At 46.7% G+C, this 18,705-nt stretch overlaps 1 protein-coding gene across 4 annotated transcripts in view; it reads left to right on the top strand.

Moving 5' to 3' along the window:
* LOC115099933 (uricase-like) overlaps positions 1–16,988 on the top strand; it is a 66,305-nt gene extending 49,317 nt beyond the window's left edge. For all 4 annotated transcript variants that reach the window (XM_029617964.1, XM_029617962.1, XM_029617963.1 and 1 more), the window contains 3 exons: positions 7,396–7,519; positions 9,556–9,639; positions 14,231–16,988. In XM_029617964.1, the coding sequence (XP_029473824.1) occupies positions 7,396–7,519; positions 9,556–9,639; positions 14,231–14,305 (283 nt within the window). In that variant the 3' untranslated portion in view covers positions 14,306–16,988. The remainder of the gene's footprint in view (positions 1–7,395; positions 7,520–9,555; positions 9,640–14,230) is intronic.
* Positions 16,989–18,705: the final 1,717 nt, after the last annotated feature.

An 18,705-nucleotide genomic window follows, 5' to 3' on the forward strand; every position in this document is an offset into this window, starting at 1 on the left:
GGAGCTACCGCCGGAGGAAGCAAGATAGGCAGACCATCTGGAGGCCATCATAGTCTATGGAGCAAATGCCCTGTATGACCTCCTCAGAGTTCTAGCCATATCACTGGTCTCGGCAGTCTCGGCCCGCCGTCTCCTCTGACTCCGCAACTGGTCGGTAGATTCCTCATCCAAGACGCGGTTGGGATCTCTTCCATTTAAAGGGAAATTCCTTTTTGGGGATGATTTGGACCAGATTATCAAGTCCCTCGGAGAGAATACGGTACATCGACTTCCAGAAGATCGGCCCCGAGCCTCGAGATCGTTCAATACCTCCAGAAACTGGTCCTTCGGTCAACGCCGTTTCCGCACCACTAGACAGACGATGCCTCGGACGCCTCTTCCCGATCTCAGTCTTGGTCCCGTTCCTTTCAAGGCCACAGACCGGCAAGGGACGGGGTGGCCCAAGGGGCTCCCTCCAAGTCCTCGCAATGATGCCAGACTGACCCACTCCCCGACCCCCAGGATCGGGGGACGTATTTCTCTTTTCTACGAGGAGTGGATCCAGATCACGTTGGATTTGTGGGTCCTAGACATTTTAAGGCACGGCTACACACTGGATTTTGCTCAACCCCCAAGAGACAGATTTCTCTTCTCTCCTTGCGGACCACCCCAAAAGCAGCTCATTGTACGACAGACTCTCGACAGACTTCTAGCTCTCGGAGCAATCCTTCCAGTACTGCCCATGGAACTGGGCTCAGGCCATTATTCGGTCTACTTTGTGGTCCCCAAAAAAGAGGGATCCTTCCGCCCAATTTTGGACTTCAAGGTGGTCAACAAGTCACTCAAGGTCCCTCATTATAGGATGGAGATTTTACACTCGGTGATCGCTGCAGTGCATCAGGGAGAATTCCTTGCCTCCCTGGATCTGACTGAGGCTTATCTTCACATTCTCATCCTCAAAGCGCACCAGCATTTCCTCCGCTTCAAGATTCTAGTTCAGCATTTTCAGTTTCAAGCTCTACCTTTTGGCTGGCTACCGCTCCCCATATATTCACGAAGGTAATGTTGGTGGTGGAGGCAGCTCTCCGACGAGAGGGAATTCTGGTTCACCCATATCTGGACGACTGGCTCATCTGAGCAAAGACCTTGAATCAGGGTCACAGGGTGGTCGACAGAGTTGAACATCTCCTACAATCTCTCGGTTGGGTTGTCAACTTCGCCAAGAGCAGTCTTGTTCCATCACAATCTCTGGATTTCCTGGGAGCGCTGTTCGATACGGCGATGGGCAAAGTCTTTCTGTGACCAGATCGGCCCCAGTCGCTCTTGGTGCAGGTTCAGCGCTTCTCTTGCTTCTCCTCTCCCACAGCCTGGAATTATCTACAGGTCCTGGGATCCATGGCATCCACTATCGATCTAGTACCCTGGGCATTTGCGCATATGCGTCCACTGCAGACAGCGTTACTCTCTCGCTGGAAACTGGTGTCGCAGGAGTATCAGACCATCCTCCCACTCCCCCAGCAGGCCAGAGGCAGCCTGCTTTGGTGGCTCAACCCGTTCCACTTGGTGCAGGGAATGCCCTTGGAAATTCCAGACTAGGTGGTAGTCACCACAGATGCCAGTCTCTCCAGCTGGGGGGTAGTGTGCCAGACGAGTTCAGTTCAGGGGCAGTGGATGAAGTCTCAGGCAACTTGGCCGATCAATCGCTTGGAAACAAGAGCAGTCTGTCTGGCACTGAGAAACTTCCTACTCCTCGTTCATCATCGGGCAGTCAGGATTCTCTCGGACAACGCGACCACTGTAGCATATATCAAGCGCCAGGGGGGCACAAGAAGTCATCATGTCTCGTTGGAAATGGACAAGTTGATGGCGTGGGCGGAGGTCCATCTCTCTCGACTGGCGGCCTCCCACATTGCGGAGTAGACAACATACAGGCAGACTTCTTAAGTCGACAATGTTTAGATCCCGGGGAGTGGGAACTCTCTGAAGAGGCGATGCAGCTTCTCATTCATCATTGGGGGACCCCTCGTCTGGATCTCATGGCCACCTTCCACAATACAAATGCACCGCGGTTCTTCAGTCGCAGAAGGGAGCATGGGGCAGAAGGCATGGATGCGCTAGTCCTTCCATGGCCACATCACCTCCTCCTCTACGTGTTCCCACTGTGGCCCTTAGTGAGCAAGGTTCTCCGGAGAATAGAGGCCCACCAAGGTCTGGTGATTCAGGTGGCACCGGAATGGCCCCGACGCCCTTGGTTCGCGGTGGATGGTCCTCTCCATCTGGGACACCTGTCACACCTACTTCATCAAGGTCCAGTATTTTTCGACCAGGCTTTTGATAGGCGTAGACTGAGATGCCGTGGATACCCGGAGGCCGTAGTTTTGACTCTTCTCAAGACTAGGAAGACTTCAACGTCCATCGCTTATGTACGAGTTTGGAAGGTCTTCGAATCCTGGTGCACTTCCCAGGCAGCAGACTGCGTACGGCTTCAGTGCCTCAGATTCTCGCATTCCTCCAGGCAGGTCTAGAGAAGGGCCTCACTTAGAACTCTCTGAGGGTCCAGGTTTCTGCCCTTGGATCCTTGGTCCATCTCCAGGAGGGACTCTCGCTTTCCTCTCACCCAGATATTGTCCGGTTCCTCAAGGGAGTGAAACACCTGAGGCCCCCGGTTCAGGCTCCTTGTCCTTCCTGGAACCTCAACTTAGTTCTCCGGATTTTGGGCGGCCCTCCCTTCGAGCCTATGCACGCTGCTACCCTCAAGGACCTCACCCTAAAGACTATTTTCCTCATGGCCATTTGTTCTGCCCGCTGGGTTTCCGAACTCCAGGCACTGTCCTGCAGAGAACCTTACCTCCGTTTCACAGACCCTGGTGTCTCCTTGCGCACAGTGCCCTCGTTCCTGCCTAAGGAGGTTTCTGCATTTCATATGAATCAGACTGTGGAACTCCCATCTTTCTCCGCCGATGATCCACGAGATCTCCTTAAACTTGATATCAAGCGCATCCTGATTCATTACCTGGAGGTCACTAATGATTTTCGTCTGTCGGACCATTTGTTTGTCCTTTGGTCTAGCCCAAAGAAAGGATTCAAGCCTACGAAGACAACGATCGCTTGCTGGCTCAAAGAGGCTAGTGTGACAGTGTGTATAGGTGCGGGTCGACAGCCCCCCTTGGGCATCAGGGCGCATTCTCTTCGGTCTCAGGCTGCATCCTGGGCAGAGCACCAGTCCGTCTCATCTCAGGAGATCTGTCGAGCGGTGACCTGGAAATTGTTGCATACCTTTGCTAGGCACTACCGTTTACATCTCCAGTCGCCGACTTTCAGCTACTTTGGCGACAGAGTCATTTGAGCAGGGCTATCAAGGGCCCACCCTACGTAGGGAAGCTTTGGTACATCCCACCGTCTGGACTGATCCTGGTACGTACAGGAAAAAGAAAATTATTCCTTACCTGCTAATTTTCGTTCCTGTAGTACAATGGATCAGTCCAGATGCCCTCCCTAAGGATTCTGGGAATTTTTTGGGGTCTACTGCTCGACTTTCCTTCGCGTTCGCTCCTCTGTTTTCACCTACTCCTGTGGTAGCCGCTCTGTTATGGGGCTGTTCAATAGTTCTTTTTGCGAGTTTGCTATTTGGCACCAGTTGGTGTTTTTATTAGATATGCACTGTTTTTCGTAGTTATACGTTGGTTTTCTTGATCCATCCTCTTCTGTGTCTACTGCTTTGATATTCTGTATACTGAAGAGTGTCAGAGGGTGCACTGGTTTATAAGGCAGCACCCTCCGAAGCTTTGTCTGACTCCATCTGCTGGATGGGGGATATAACCCACCGTCTCGACTGATCCATGGTACTACAGGAACGAAAATTAGCAGGTAAGGAATAATTTTCTTATATAATTCCACATGTATACTTTTCCCAGCATTGTAGTGGAGGCATTCCTGGGGCAAGGTTGTCTAGGAAGGACCGACATGTATAATTTTGGATTTTCAAAACTATGTATATTGTTTTAGTCAGAAAATATATGCACAGCAGAAGTAGGTGAAAATCTTTGTGGATAAATTTTCCTTGGGTGGTTTTCATAGTGAAACTACACACATAATTTCACTGAAAATTGGTGCAAAGACTGAGTAAAAAGTACCTGTGGACTGTGCAGTTATGTAGGTAGTATGAAAATCAGCCCCTTAATGGGGCCAATGCAGTAAAACATGCACACAGCCACATCCCCTGGGCGCCCGCTGCAACATTTAAATGAGAGGCAACATTAAAACGGGTGCGCTAAAGGAAAACCATGCGTCTGAAGCGCTCAATAGTTTATTGCATTGGGCGCCCGATTGTAATGGGTTTCTTTTAATCAAGTCAAAATATACTTTTATTTTTTTCCACTGCAAGTAGAAAACTAAACTGTCACGTTGATTCTAAGGAGGACACACAGAGAACCCTATTTTTTATTTTTTTTCATGAGCCCTTGACTGCGAGTTGACTTTAATCCACCTCTGAGGCTGGAGTTAAATTTGCTGCATTAAAAGGTGTGCATTGGACGTCCAGCATGGGGGGAGGGGGGGTAATATTTAATGCCCTTATCTAAATGGAATTTACATCTGCCGGGCGCTATTGGGTACACATTTGTTAGGGAGCGCGTTTTGGATGCTCTAATCTCCTTACTGCATCGGGCACTAGTCTAGCGTGTCCAAAATGAGCACCCAACCACACTTAAACCCTTGGGCTAGGCTGGGTGCTCTTTATTGCATCAGCCCCACCGTGTCTAATGAAGAGCTGTTCCACAATACAGTGGCATGATTATAATGATTGTTGTTTTTATGAATGTGGTTAGTTCATTCAAAGAATGGTACAAGCATTCTAAATCTTGAGCCAGAACAGTAGTGTGGGCATTGAAAGTTTCTTTGAGGGCAACAATTTTTGTTTTGATTGAATACATAGCTTTTTTTGTTTTCTTTTAGACCATTGAGGCTCTCCCAGAATGTGTTATTTAGCATTCTCTCTCCCATGCAAGCCTAGCACCATATTGGGGGGGGGGGGGGGGGGCACCTTCAACTGATTCTCTGTTCCCATGGGGCTGCCCCAGAGAAGCCCACCAATTCTTCATATCATCCACACAGGGCATCACCAGGGCTACAACCAGTTCTAGCTTCAACATTATAGGGCATGTTGAGTGGGATGGTTGGATGCTTGTGGCCTCCAGAATCAGGGCTGTCAGATTTCCCTTTCTGGCATCAGCAGGATGGATGTGGCATGATAGGGATGTTTTGAGAGAATAAATGAAGGAGATGTAGCTGCTGCAACATGAGATGATATGGGCGATACAGAATAGAGGACAGGCAGAGGCAAAGGAGGAGAGAGTGGCAGAGAGAGAGGAGGAGGTGACAGAGGAGAGACACCAACACACCTGAGCACTTCAAAAATATATCCATATTTATTACACAGTGCAAATGTACTTCCAAGCACTAAGTTAACAGAAAACAAAGATCTTTGCTACCATTGACATTGTTAAAGACCACAGTAGCATTCTAAGACTTGACCTTGGCCTCCAGAATCAGTGGTTTAAGCCTCAAAAGCTTCTTTGAGCTGTCCAATTGCATTGATTTGAGTACAGAACTTTGTTCTGTCAGCATTGAGGCCCTGGTTGCCTGTGTCATTGCTGGATCTATATTACATGATGTTCATGAGTTCAGGGAATGATCAAATGTTAGTGATCTTCTGAATCAGGGCAGCCAGATTACTTCCTGGGTCAGCTCTTCCATGCTTCTCTTACCAACCCCATTTTATCACTCAACTCTGTTAAGATCCTTATTGACTCGGTAGATGTAGAAAACCACCCTCATATCTGGTTTGTCCTCTCCTGCAGCTCTCTGTTCTCTTTTCACCTCCATCCCAGAGGTCCAGATGCTCTCCCACTTTTGCCTTCAAGCAGCCCCAAGTGCTAGGCTTATTTTTATACAAGATTTCAGCAAGGGGACAGAGCCATAAAGAAAATAAATTACACATGCTCAATTTAACACATCTATCCTATTTAGCTCACAGACACCTAGAAGTTACATGTTCATGGGCTAATGTGTGTGATAATAGCTTGTACTCACTGCTGTCATTTTTTTACTGCTCCTTTGCAATTACACAAAAGCGTGTTATGCATTAGAAAGCAAAAATGCACATTATGTAGGACAGCACCCATTATTTCTAATAGGACCTATTCATTACAAACATGCATTTTAACGTGCACGGTAAATGTTTAGTGATCGCACATCATTTTTGGAGTGCATAGGCTCCTTAATCAATAAACAAGTAGAACATCAGTCTCTATTGGAGCAGAAAACAATGCTGAAAAGCAACTGGCATGGCCTGTGTGGTACCTTTTTTAAATCTTCTGTTGTGCTGAACTTGATAATCGTTGTGACTATCTAATATTGGTCTATAGAAAGCCATTACAGAATATTTTAGCACAATAAACATTGTATAACACTGATTAAATACATACAATTAAAATGCCAAGCTGCAGTTCTGAAAAAGGAAGGAGTAAGATGCGAGTCAGTTTCTTTCATACTTACTTACCAATGTCTAACTCTTGTCATGGTAAGAATAATTGTTTTAGTCCGTGCTACATCTGAATTTTAATGTTGTTTTTTCACCCTTGGCCAATGCTTTCCTATTACAAAGAAGCTCTATAAATCAGTAAATAACAAAGAAAGCACTATTAAAGGAAACCATTAGGTGTCTGAGGGAGATTGATGGAGATACAGAATGGGAGGCAAAGCTTATTGAATGGGGCCTTGGAAAAAGGGACAGTAGAGTCACTCTTTTGTTATTATTATAATTATTTTTTAAACCTTCATGCTCACAAATTTGGCGGCATGCAAAATGTCATGCACAAGGTTATTCAAGGGAACTGCGAATGTGTATTAGATTCAAATATAGGACCCAAGAGATGAGGTGCAGCAAAGTAGTCTCAGCGTTCATGTGGCTTACAAGCCCCCGTCTCTGCTCTAACCCACGGAGTATTTTAAATGTGCCGTGAGAAAGGAAGAGGCCTGGCTTGTGTCTTATGCATACCCCCCCGCGCCCCCCCCCCATGATTTGAGAAGCAATGGCAGGAAACTGTGTGAGGGACAGCGGCTGCATCCTCTCTCATGACGAACTTTGAAGTGCTGTAGTGCTGCCACGGTGTTTTTATAAGGAAGGGGGGGGAAGGCAAAGGACAGAAGGAAGAAGGACAGAGGGCTACAGGGGTGAGAAGGGAAGAAGAGAGAGAGAGAGTCAGAGGAGCACATGGCAGGGAGGAAGCAGGGCAGAGGAGAGAAGGGAAGAGAGAGCAGAAATTGCCTGTCTCAGTTTGTTGCAGTTATAACACCCGTCATCTGAATTTCAGATACCACAAGGTCAACATGATATGTATGTGCCTTATTTTCAAGGAAAACGGTGTGGGAGAGTGTTCTAGAGAAGTTTGCTGGCCCCTCTGACACAGGAGAATACTCGCCCTCTGTCCAGAAGACGCTCTATGATATTCAGGTGCTGTGCCTGAAAAGAATCCCCGAGGTAGGTGTTTCTCTGTACTGAAGTGCACAAGCTTCCTGATCATTCGGCCCCCACACACAGCCTGCTCAGTCTGTCCCGATGCACACACTCCATGCGCTGAAAATGTGCATAAAAGCTGCTGTGAAGCCAAAAGAAACCAGTTCTTTAATTAGCAGCGTTCTGTGGCTAGCTTCTAATTTTCTTAATTTAAACCTGATTTGAAAAGCTCTCAGATCATTTCCACACTCAAAATATATTTCAATACTTTGTCCTCGGTGACTCTTTGCTCCTGAAAATGGTTTCTTTTTCTTAATGCCTACCGTTGGTCCATGAATAATAATTCACTATCATACAGGTCAATACAGTAAAGTGCGGCCGCGGTTACCCCGCTCTTAACCCGCTTTCTACTCACTTTCCGGCCGTGTTAGCCCTTCCTGCGATACACAATCCCCTTTAACCGATTCTTACCGCCTCTTTAAATCACCGGGTAACCCCTTCCGCCCGCGGCATGTATATTAGATGTAAACGATCGAATTAGCTATTCCCTCCCATACAGTAACGCGCGCCCCGACTATCGCTTTTTTACCCTGCCATTTTGCCACGCGTTTAACCTGCTAACTTACTGCCTACCCTTACCCCTGCGTTAAGAGGCAGGGGTAAGGGTAGGCAGCAAACTTACCCCCAGCCCCCGCTCACCTGCCCTGGCCGCGTCAATGGGTGCTGGTCTCCGGGGCAGCCCCAGTCCTCTCCCCCCTCCTCCCGAAGCAACAAAAGTGGAAAACATCTAAAAAAGCGAAAAAGCGAAAAAAAAAAAAAGTTGCAACAAAGTGGACGGTTCTCCTATGCTTGGGATTGCCAGTCCTCTCTCCCCTCCTCCCAAAGCAAGGCGCGTAAAGCAGCCTTGCTTCCGGGAGGAGGGGAGAGAGGACTGGCAGTGTAAAGCAATGACTTACTTTTCGCAGCCCTCCTCCGGAGACAGACATCGGCAGAGACGGGTCGCGGCTCCCCTGCCTCCCGGAGGCGAAGATGGATGCCTGCACAGGCGAAAGCGGCCCCTGTGCGTGCAATTGGGCTGCTCAAGGCGTGACGTCACGACGTTTGGCGTCACGACATGTGACATCACGTCTTGAGCGGCCCAATTGCACGCACAGGGGCCGCTTTCGCCCGTGCAGGCATCCATCTTCGCCGGGAGGCAGGGGAGCCGCGATCCATCTCCGTCGATGTCCGTCTCTGGAGGAGGGCTGCGAAAAAAGTAAGTCATTGCTTTACACTGCCAGTCCTCTCTCCCCTCCATTTCCTGGAGTATCCTCTAGTCTTTTTTTTTTTTTTTTATTCTTGGTCTTTTTCTGCTGTCATTTTCTGTGTTATAATACTATGACCTACCTCATTTTTTTTCCATCAGCACACAGCATGCCCAACACATGACTTCCATTTTGTCTTCCTTCCGCATGAGCACAGAATATACTGGTATCTTCCAGCTACCTATGCCCAGACTTTGGCATAGGCAGCTGCCTACGGTGCCAGATTTTAAAGATGCTATGCTGCCATCCATGCCTATGGTCAGTTGGCATTCCTCGTAGCAAGAAAAAAGAAACGTCAGCATGGTGCCTGTGAGCTGGCACACGCTCTGCAGCTGCCCTGCCCCTTGCACAGACTTCCTAGGTAACAGTAAGCCTGTGGGATGGGGACTGCTGCTGGGAACATCCACCGATGAGGGAAGACACGGGACCATGGGGAAGTCCCAGGTGGGGCAGGGAGCATTTAGGAAGGGGAGGATTCAGGTGAAGGGAGGGAGGGTGTCTCCCTAAATGCCCATAGGCACCAAACTTTTAAATCCAACCCTGCCTGTTGTTCTCAAAGCAGCCAAGAACCAGTCCCCAGAGGGCAGTACTCGGCTCAAAACCGCTCAGGGTCTGTGAGCGCTATCTTCTGCAACCCTGCATGAGGCCTGAACAAGGAGAAAACCCAGGTTTTCCGGCAGGCAGCACCAGCACCAATCACTGGACAGGGTTAAAGATTCTTCATAAGTAACCAAGCAGCATATGTTTGAATTTCAGATTGAAAGCATTGAAATCGTCTTGCCAAACAAACATTACTTTACCATTGACATGTCAAAGTTTGGACTGGACAACAAAGATGAGGTAAGACAATGATGTTAAATGACACTGCATCATAACAGCCTAACGTTTAAAACTGCTTTAAATAGAGCTGAGCAGACTAGAAATTTAACCCAACTAGCTTGTGAACTTCGCTTTAGAAAGGTGTTATTGTCAAAGAATTATAACTTACCCTGTCATGCATTATAGGCTAGTGGTTAGAGCAGTGGGCTATAAAACCAGGTGACCAGGGTTCAAGTCCTGCTGTCGCTCCTTGTGACCTTGGGCAAGTCACTTTACCCTCCATTGCCTCAGGTACAAACTTAGGGGCCGATGCAATACAGTGTGCTCAGCTGAGTGCACTGTATAACCCACAGTCGGACGCAGGTTAAATAGGTGCTAATCCACCCCCTAATGCAATAGGGGGATTAGTGCCTGTTGGACGCAGAGTGAGTGAGATAGCGCTCATCAAATGCATATGAATGAGCCTGGAGCAGGCGTTAATAGCTGAGCACAGGTAAAAAAAAAAAAAAAGTGCAGAAAAAACTGCTTTTCTGTACTTCTTTTATAAAGTAAAAAAAATAAAATAAACTAACTCGGCAGACCCCGAGTTATGAAGACCAACGCCGGTAAACTCGGCTTCGGTTTTCATGACTGCCCTTCTGCCAGAAATGAAAATGGCCACCGATAAACTCGGTGGCCATTTTCATTACTGGCAGACAGGCAGGTTATGAAAACAGAGGCCGAGTTTACCGGTGTCGGTCTTTATAACCAGCAGCCGCGGTGGGTCGCGACCCTAGCGCCTCCTTCCTAGCGCAACCCCCTAATTTACATATTGCATGGCGCCCTTGTGGGCACCATGCGTGCGTTAAGAAAGCGGGCGCTGAAAAGTCAGCGCCCGCTTTCTGCGAACATTATTGCATCAGCCCCTAGGGTTGTGCACCTCCTCACAGAAACTCCAATACTGCTTTCTACTCCACCCATACAGCAGCTTAAAGTCCGAGTCACCGACATACATATGTGCCTTGTATTCACTGTCTAGGACATTCAGGTCTGCCCTTGGCTGGAGAAACTCCAGGCCAGACTGCTGCCACAGCCACAAGCCTCCATTACTTCCTCTGGCCTAAATTTTGACATTTTTAATAACTAAAGATTTTGCACTCCCACCGGGTCTATGCATGGATGGGAACAGCGTTCATTCGGCACCATAACCGTAGAACCAGCAGACACTTTGTCCTACAGGTACCGCAGGCTGATTCAGTTTCCATGGATGTAGACCTCATGCCCACCATTTTGTGTGCATAGAGCCTGCTCAGTGCAGGCAGCAGTCAGATACCGGGCGCTAATGCTGACCGGAAGGAGATGAAAGGACAGGGAAGCTGAAAACAGGAAAGCAGTGCCACCCAAACATTTCAACTGTTCCATCTCCACTGTTACTGCAAACTGTTTCACTGGTCTGTCTGTTGAACCAGGCTCACAGGCAGATGGACTTGATCTCCCCATTGGATGTTCTTTACTTTATAAACAAATATCTAAAAAAATTGCTTTCACTTGGTGACAAAAAAATTGAGCTTGATCAAATCCTCCTTTTTTATTCTATCATGCAACTCCCAACCAAAAGTAACAAGCTTCCCCTATTTTTAAAGGCTGCCTAAAGCAGAGCTTCCTAAACCTGTCCTGGGGACCGCACAGCAAGTCGGGTTTTCAGGATATCCACAATGAATATGCAGGAGATGGATCAGGAGAAACTCAAATCGGCCCTTGTGAATCCCCCCCAACTTCCCAAATTTTCAGGATACATTCATGAGTATGCATGAGATTTATTTGCATGCAGTACCTCCTATGCATGCAAATATCGTATGCATATTCATTAGGAATATCCTGAAAACCCATCTGGCTGGGGGTGGGAAATGCCAAGAAGTGGTCTGAGCATCCCTTAAATAGATTTGCATGCACTGTTTCCATTGCATGGAGTTGGGGGATGTATTGTTTCTGAGCAGCCCATTTTGTTTTTTTACTTCTGACACTGTTCGGACTGGTATCATGGGGGGGGGGCCATGCTTAGTGTACTTCTGCCTCATTCCAGATGTTGGTGACATCAGGCCAGCAGCTCTGCATATCAGGAAAGGGATGATAAGGGTCATGGCTATTACAATGAAAACTCCCCAGGTTTGATACAGTCGCTGGCTTTTTAACTCAAGCTCGCTGGGAGGATTCTCCAGGCCCAAGGACTTAGGAGTTAAAAGCCCAGAGGGTGACGGAGCAGGGGAGACGTATGGCAACCACTTTTCTGTAGGGATACAATGGGAAAATCCTTTAGTAAATTTAGCTCTGGCAGAAGGATGTAGAAAGTTGTAAGGTTAAGCTTCCTGTATATTTATATTTTGCTAAGAAGCAGATGATTAGTTACTGATGAAATGCTTAAACACAACTGTTTAATAAAAGAAGGCTTCTGCTCCTCAAGCTGGCCGGGGTTGGTGATGCTGTGGAGGTGGTGCCACAGCCCTCGGGTGAGGGCGTAGGTTGGAGTTTTGGTCATTGCACACTGGTGCCACCTAGTGGCCCAACTCAGGGTGCCCATGGACCAGGAGCCCCCGAGGCAGCCATGGTCTGTTACCCAGGCCAAGCATGGGCTAGACTGGAGGGGGGAAAAGATTAAACATGGGGGTAAAATGCTAGCTAGTTGCAAATGAATTGTCCTAGTACTATAATCATTGCTGATTAAGCTGGAAGCCTAAAGCAACACCTCCTGCCCCAGTCCAAACAAACGCACAAAATGTAACAGCACAAGAGGCATGTAGACTGTTATGGAGACAATGACAAGGGAGATAATCTCATTTTAGATTTTTACTAATAGGATGTTGAAAGTTTACCACACGCATGGAATGTCCTACTAGCAGGTTTAGCTCTGAAGAGTAACATTGAGCTAAATACTGAAAAAGCTAAGAACTTTTTTTTTTTTTTTTTTTACCTGGCACCTTCCTTTTGCAGCCTTTGGCTTCTAGCTGAATCAGAATCAGGGCTGGGATTTTCCCCTATTCTATATCCCCTCCCGATTTCCTTAGTCCACTCAATAGGGCTCCTTCCAGAATCCTGCAATCATGGCCCCTGGCCACTAGGTATCACACTTGCAGGATGACTGTGACTCCCTTCCCCGGGAGGCTGTGAGTGCTGCCTATGCAGCATCTCTACGTCGCAGTTACTCAGTGAGCAGAAGGCCCAAGCCAGGAATTGAACCCAGGTCCCTCCACAAGGCCATGCTCAGCCCCGCTCCTAAGGTACTGGGCCAGCCTGAAGGCTGAGGACTTTTCCACTCCAGTCAGATTCCGTGTGCTATCTTCTGCTCTCCTAACTGGCAAACAGCTGCTGCTGGATTGCGGACTATGAGTGCGGTGCATTACTTTTCCTTAATCTCATCTAGTACTTTAACAGCTTCCGAATGCCACTGACTAAAGAGTGAAAAGAAATGTAATTTAATTAAGTCAAATTAATTAATTTATAGGCCTCAATTCCAAGAAGCTCAAAGCAACATCCCATTAGATAAGGAATAAATAATACATTAAACAAAATCCTCTGCATAGCCTGTGAAGATGGCAATGATGTAATCCAGGAGCAATTTCATGCATACTTTTACACGATTTGAAAGAGGCGTTCCCCAGAGAAGAGTTAGGGCAGGAAAACCATTTCCACGCATACTTCCTAAAATCAAAAGTATATGCATAAATGTACATTCATATCTGCTCCTGTGCAGGCAGAAATGTGTGCGTGTGTATGGCATACAAGGGTTTGCGCATACCCACTGATTTTCAAAGTGGACATTTCGCACTTAAGTCTGCTTTAGAAGTTATGGATGAAATACACGCAGACTTCAGTCCTATGTTACAAAACTGGGCTCGATATGTAGCACCAACATATTCAAAAAGGAAGTCATTTTTAAAGGGGATTTGCTTTCAAAAAAAAATCCCTCTGCAAAATTGCCTCTTCCTCTGTATATGGGGACAAGGATCAGTGCCAGGACAGGGTTAGGTCGGGCCCACAGATGTACACAATCCCTCTGCCCGCTTAACCTACAGTGGCTGCCATGTGATTTTCAAAGGAAAACTCCATGGGGGGGGGGGGAGGGTTTCTTTTGAAAATCGACCTGCAGTACCTGCAGGCTTCCCCACGGGATCTATTACCCTCCCCGTGTGCCACTCATCTTCCTTAGAAAAAAAACACTAATTCTTAAAACTACTTCCTTGAGTCAGTGAAAAAGACTAGATAGGATCATATTACTAATAGATTAATGTTTCCATATTTATGTATGGTTCAATCTTAACACCTTCTCTCTCTCCTGCTTTAATCTTGGAACTGTTCTGACTTATGCTGAATATTCAAACCTTCAAAATTGCAAGTTAAAATGAAATTTTAACTAATGATTTGAGTAATTTGAAAAAGTTAGTTTCCTAAAATGATAATGGGCATGATCATCAAAGGGCTTTCTTCCATTTTGGAAAGAGTGCATCCTGCGGCAGTGCCTGTGACTTTTGCACCACTGGCCTGGGGAATTATTCGAGACCCATGAGCTCCTTTTGATGCTGCCGTTTGCCTTTCATTTTGAAAACGTTACTGACTGTGCATGGAATTTTATCACCAGGTGCTGCTGCCTCTGGACATCCCGTTTGGTAATATCATGGGCACCGTACGGAGAAAGCCGGCTGCAAAGCTCTAAAGCGAAGAACTGTGGCTTAAAAAGACATTCATCTGCACCAAGAAGTGATGAATCAGCACTACCGCTGCATTTGTGTTTGGGCAAACCAGAACTGGCCAATTTCATTAGTCAGCTGGGGCTTTTCCAGTTAATACGGCCTCGGTATGTTATTGTTATGCAACTGCATAGAATGTCTTACCAGTGCCTGCAGTGCATAAAACAACACTAGTAACAGCTAGAGAGCTAGAAACTTATTTCCATTTTCACAGTGTGAAAATAAGCCAGCGCCAGTGGTGATTTGGGTGTCTGCAAGGGCTATAACCAAACACAAGGCTTCTTTTGTTTTTTTTCTCTCTTATGCATTTGCATTACTTATTTGCAGGAACCTTCATTTTCAGCTTTTATTTTTTTTCTGGAAATTTATCAGTTGTTATACAATAAAAACAGGAGAAATTGTGGGGAAAAAAAAAAAAAGACATCATTTTTCCAGATAAATATCTTTTTAATTCTTCTAACAAACAGTGATAAATTCCTCAGAAAAATATAAACCAAACTGAATGTCTTGTGCACCGGGACCGCCATAATCTCCTTAGGAGGTTCCCAAGCATTTTGTGCCTGGCATCCTCCTCTGTTAACTGTTATGGGATGGCTTCCACCATCACCCTCTCAAACTCTGCGAAGGTCAAGTGCTCAGGCAGAGACTTCCTTTGCTCCTCTTGAGGAGAAGGGTCTGACGGGAGACACTTGGAGCCCTCGGAGAAGGACTCTGAAGCATCACCCCCCCCCCCCACCAGGGATCACAGGGTTCCTCATCCTCATTGTAAGCAACAGGGGATAGGTCTCTAAGTGCTTGGCCTTCATTCAGAGGTACAGGCACCAATAAAACTGGTTAGGGGGGAGAGGGCGGCAGGCCTCAGCGTTTCTGCTGGCCTCAGCGGTGCTTCCTCCTCAGAGGAACCGGTGACAACCACCATATTGATAGGGGAAGACCCTGATGCCCCACTGGGCACCGATGCTGTCCTGAGAACTGATGCTAGCTGGGTCGGTAATGCACAGATGAACATGTTGAGCTTCTCCAGAAGTGGTACAAGAATGGGCAGCACCAGGTCCAGTGCCGTCTATGCCACAAGACTGAAGCCCTGCAGTGCTAGGTCCACCTCTAGCTGGACTCTTGTGCTCCAGCTCCTCCTCAAATGTTGCCAATGCCAACACCAACTGGGAAGGAAGAGGGGTGGCCAGATCCTCTTTGGACCTTGAGGTGGATCAGTGATTGGCATCAGGACCGGTGGAAACTGTCGCGGACCCCCAGCACTGATGGAGGATTGGTACTCCTTGCTGCGGAGTTGCTTTGGGGAAATCGCGGCATGAGCCGGTGTATCCCCGTGTCTGGCACCATGCATCGACGAGGACCTTCTTTGGCTTCCCTTGATGCTTGGCTCAGTCCTTCCCTGGTGCCGAGGATGGCCAGGAGGAGATTGGGATGGTCCATCTCTGGCACCACTACCCTATCCACTGACTGTTCCACTGATGTCAATAACTGTGTCCATCAATGAAGCTCCTTGGTCCTTCGATGCTGATGTCTGACTTCTTCGACCCGAAGAGCTACTCCATCTTGTTGCGACAAAGCAGAGACGTCCCTTTGGGGTCATCTGGGCACAATAATGGCAAACCTGGACGTCATGTGATGTCCACAGGCAGAGGATACACATCTCATGCAGATCAGTGATGGACATGGTGAATCGCCAAAAAATGGATGAGGCCATGTTGGACGAAACAAAAGGGCCACGAATCGAAACTGATGGCTGTGGGACATTGATGGCTGGTGGGCACCGATGCATCGCCACCACGGGGAATCAACCGCAAAAGAAAAAAAACTTACCAGAATTGCCTAAAACCCCGTCTAGGAGCACTTCGGGAAGGCAACAAGAGGGACCTGGTGATGGAATAACATAGAAAAAAACTGCAAAAAACCGCGAGAAGGAAAAGTTTTACACAAGGCAAAAAAAACAAAAAACAGAAAGTGAGCTCACTCACACTGCAAGGCTTATAGCTTTGCAGAAAAAGAGAGACTGAAGGCAAACCCTATGTGGGCAATCCGGGCATGCCAAGTGTGCCTAGTCAAAGTCTCCCTTTGATCCTACTTAGCTTGCAAGCTGGCTGGGATAGGGGGCCAATACCCTTCTACTTGTTGGACTCGTGCTCATAAATTGTTCTAGCGCAATGCTAACGGGTCTCTATTGACCTTGTACTGTGGGCACCATCAGTGATGCATAAAAATAAGATAATGCTTGGGACAAAGTATTCCCAGTATGAGGAGTTCACTGGAGACATGAAAATACATTGCACTTATGTTTCTTAACTAGAGAAGTTAACATTTTAATTCAGTGTTGGAATTTCTATTCCTCCCTCAATCTGCTTAGGTTTTAAGAGGGTCGTTTGCAGGGGCCTGCGGAGGGCTACGGTTTTCAAAGCACACGTGTGACTTTCCCCAGAACAGCTCTCTCTTGTCCCGGGAAAGAGTATGGGCAAAACTGTCTCCTGCATAACATTCAAAGGCTGATTTAGGCGCATCAGCTGGGGTTTAATGCGTATAAATCTTTTGAAAAAAATTATCCAGAATACAAGATTTTAGGAAGATCAGAGAATTAAGGTACAGTTAAAAAAAAAAAAAGCCCCATTACCCAACTTTCAACCAAGCAGAAAACTAACCGGCATCTAACAGTGCAAATCGTCCTGTCAATGGCAGCACACAGAGCACTGGGTGAAGGAAGATCACCAAAGTGATGTAACAGAATGCATCAACGCTGCAGAAGAGAGGAAAAGCACAAAAAGGCGAGCGCTCTTAGATAATTGGCATGTTCTGTTAACTGGCATGGGCTGTTGCTCCTGCATGCCGGATAACGGGCCTTGTGCTGTGCAGAGAAGCACGAGATGAGGAATTTCTTTTAAGGAAGGGAGAGGTGCCAAAAAGGAAATCCACAGTATTACCGTAATTAAAAATCAAGCAGATGCAGAATTTGTGCAACATTTCTATCAAAACCCACCGTAAAGGGCACTGCGCACTGGGGTTAGGAAGGAATTTAGTGCTTTGCAAGAAACCTATAAAGGAACACTCCGAGCATACAGGATGCAAGGGCTCATGGGGGATATAGCTCATTCCCCGTCCACAATCCCCATTCCCAAAACCTTTCCGGGTTTTCCCTCTGCCGCGTGCCAGTTGCCCAGTAGAGACCCAGTCATTAGCTTCTCGCTCATTGCCATGGAAACGGTATGAGCCATGCAGCTATCTCCATGACTGCTTGAGGGAGACTCTGCTTTTCTTCATGCTTGCAAACTGCTAATCTTTAGAAATGATTCCAACAATGAAACTGAAGTAATCATCCCAGGACAGGAGAGCTCCTGGCATTTGACTCCCCTCCCCCAGACAGCAGGACACTGGGTTTCCCTTTAGGAAAGGAATTTAAGGTTACAGCTTGACCTCTGTTTTATAGGAGTATATTTGCCATGTCAAAAGGTTCCTGTATGGAGTGCGTCTCGCTTTATACAGGAGTTGTACTAGGACAGCTTGAACTGGAAGCAATACAAATGCTGTTTCTTTAACAAACATCTTTTTTTTATTCCCCCCTCTTAAAAAAAAAAAGGGAGACCAAAAAAATGAAGCACAGCAGCCTGTCACATTGTAAGAGATTTATTAAAAGAAAGAAACACAATAGCAACAGGCAGGAGGAAGGTAAGAAAATGTAAAATCGTCAGGCATTTTATATCATCCTGTTCTCTATTGCTCATATATGAAAAAAGTGAAAAACACCATCTTTAGTTACTACTAAAAAAAACACAACAAAAAAACCCAAAACGGATATCAAAACTATCTCAAACCAAACTGGGGTAAAATACACTCATTTCTCTGTAAGCAGGCAGCTGGGTCCTCCAGTAGCACCAGCACAACTTGGGTTGACAGTACTCGTGCTCTTAATTCAAAGTCAAACGCACCCCTGTGTTCCTATTCGTCTGGTCAAGGGGAAAAGCAGGACCATGAGCTCTAGGATGCTTTGAGATGAAAACTATAAAACCACAAACTATAAAATGGAGTTCCATCAATGACGACACCATCTCTTCGTTACATGGCAAAAGCTCTTCACAGCTAAATCAGAAAAGGGATGTATGCAAGTCCAGTACTGTCCACCAATCCAAACCTCTCTTTTAACAGAGATGCTGCAAGACACAGTCGTCTTGTTTGCGTTTTTAGTAGTGTACAGAGCATGAACCAAACAGAATATCAAAAAGTCACTCATCACTATACAAACCACAAGATAAAAATGTAGACAAGAATCAAGTATTTTTTTTTAACCACATTCAGCAAATTTCTTTGCTCAAACACGAGTTTTTATAAATATAAACAATAAAATGGAAAGGCTTTTTTT

Source organism: Rhinatrema bivittatum, chromosome 10 (assembly GCF_901001135.1).
Source record: "Rhinatrema bivittatum chromosome 10, aRhiBiv1.1, whole genome shotgun sequence".
NCBI classification, from domain to species: domain Eukaryota; kingdom Metazoa; phylum Chordata; class Amphibia; order Gymnophiona; family Rhinatrematidae; genus Rhinatrema; species Rhinatrema bivittatum.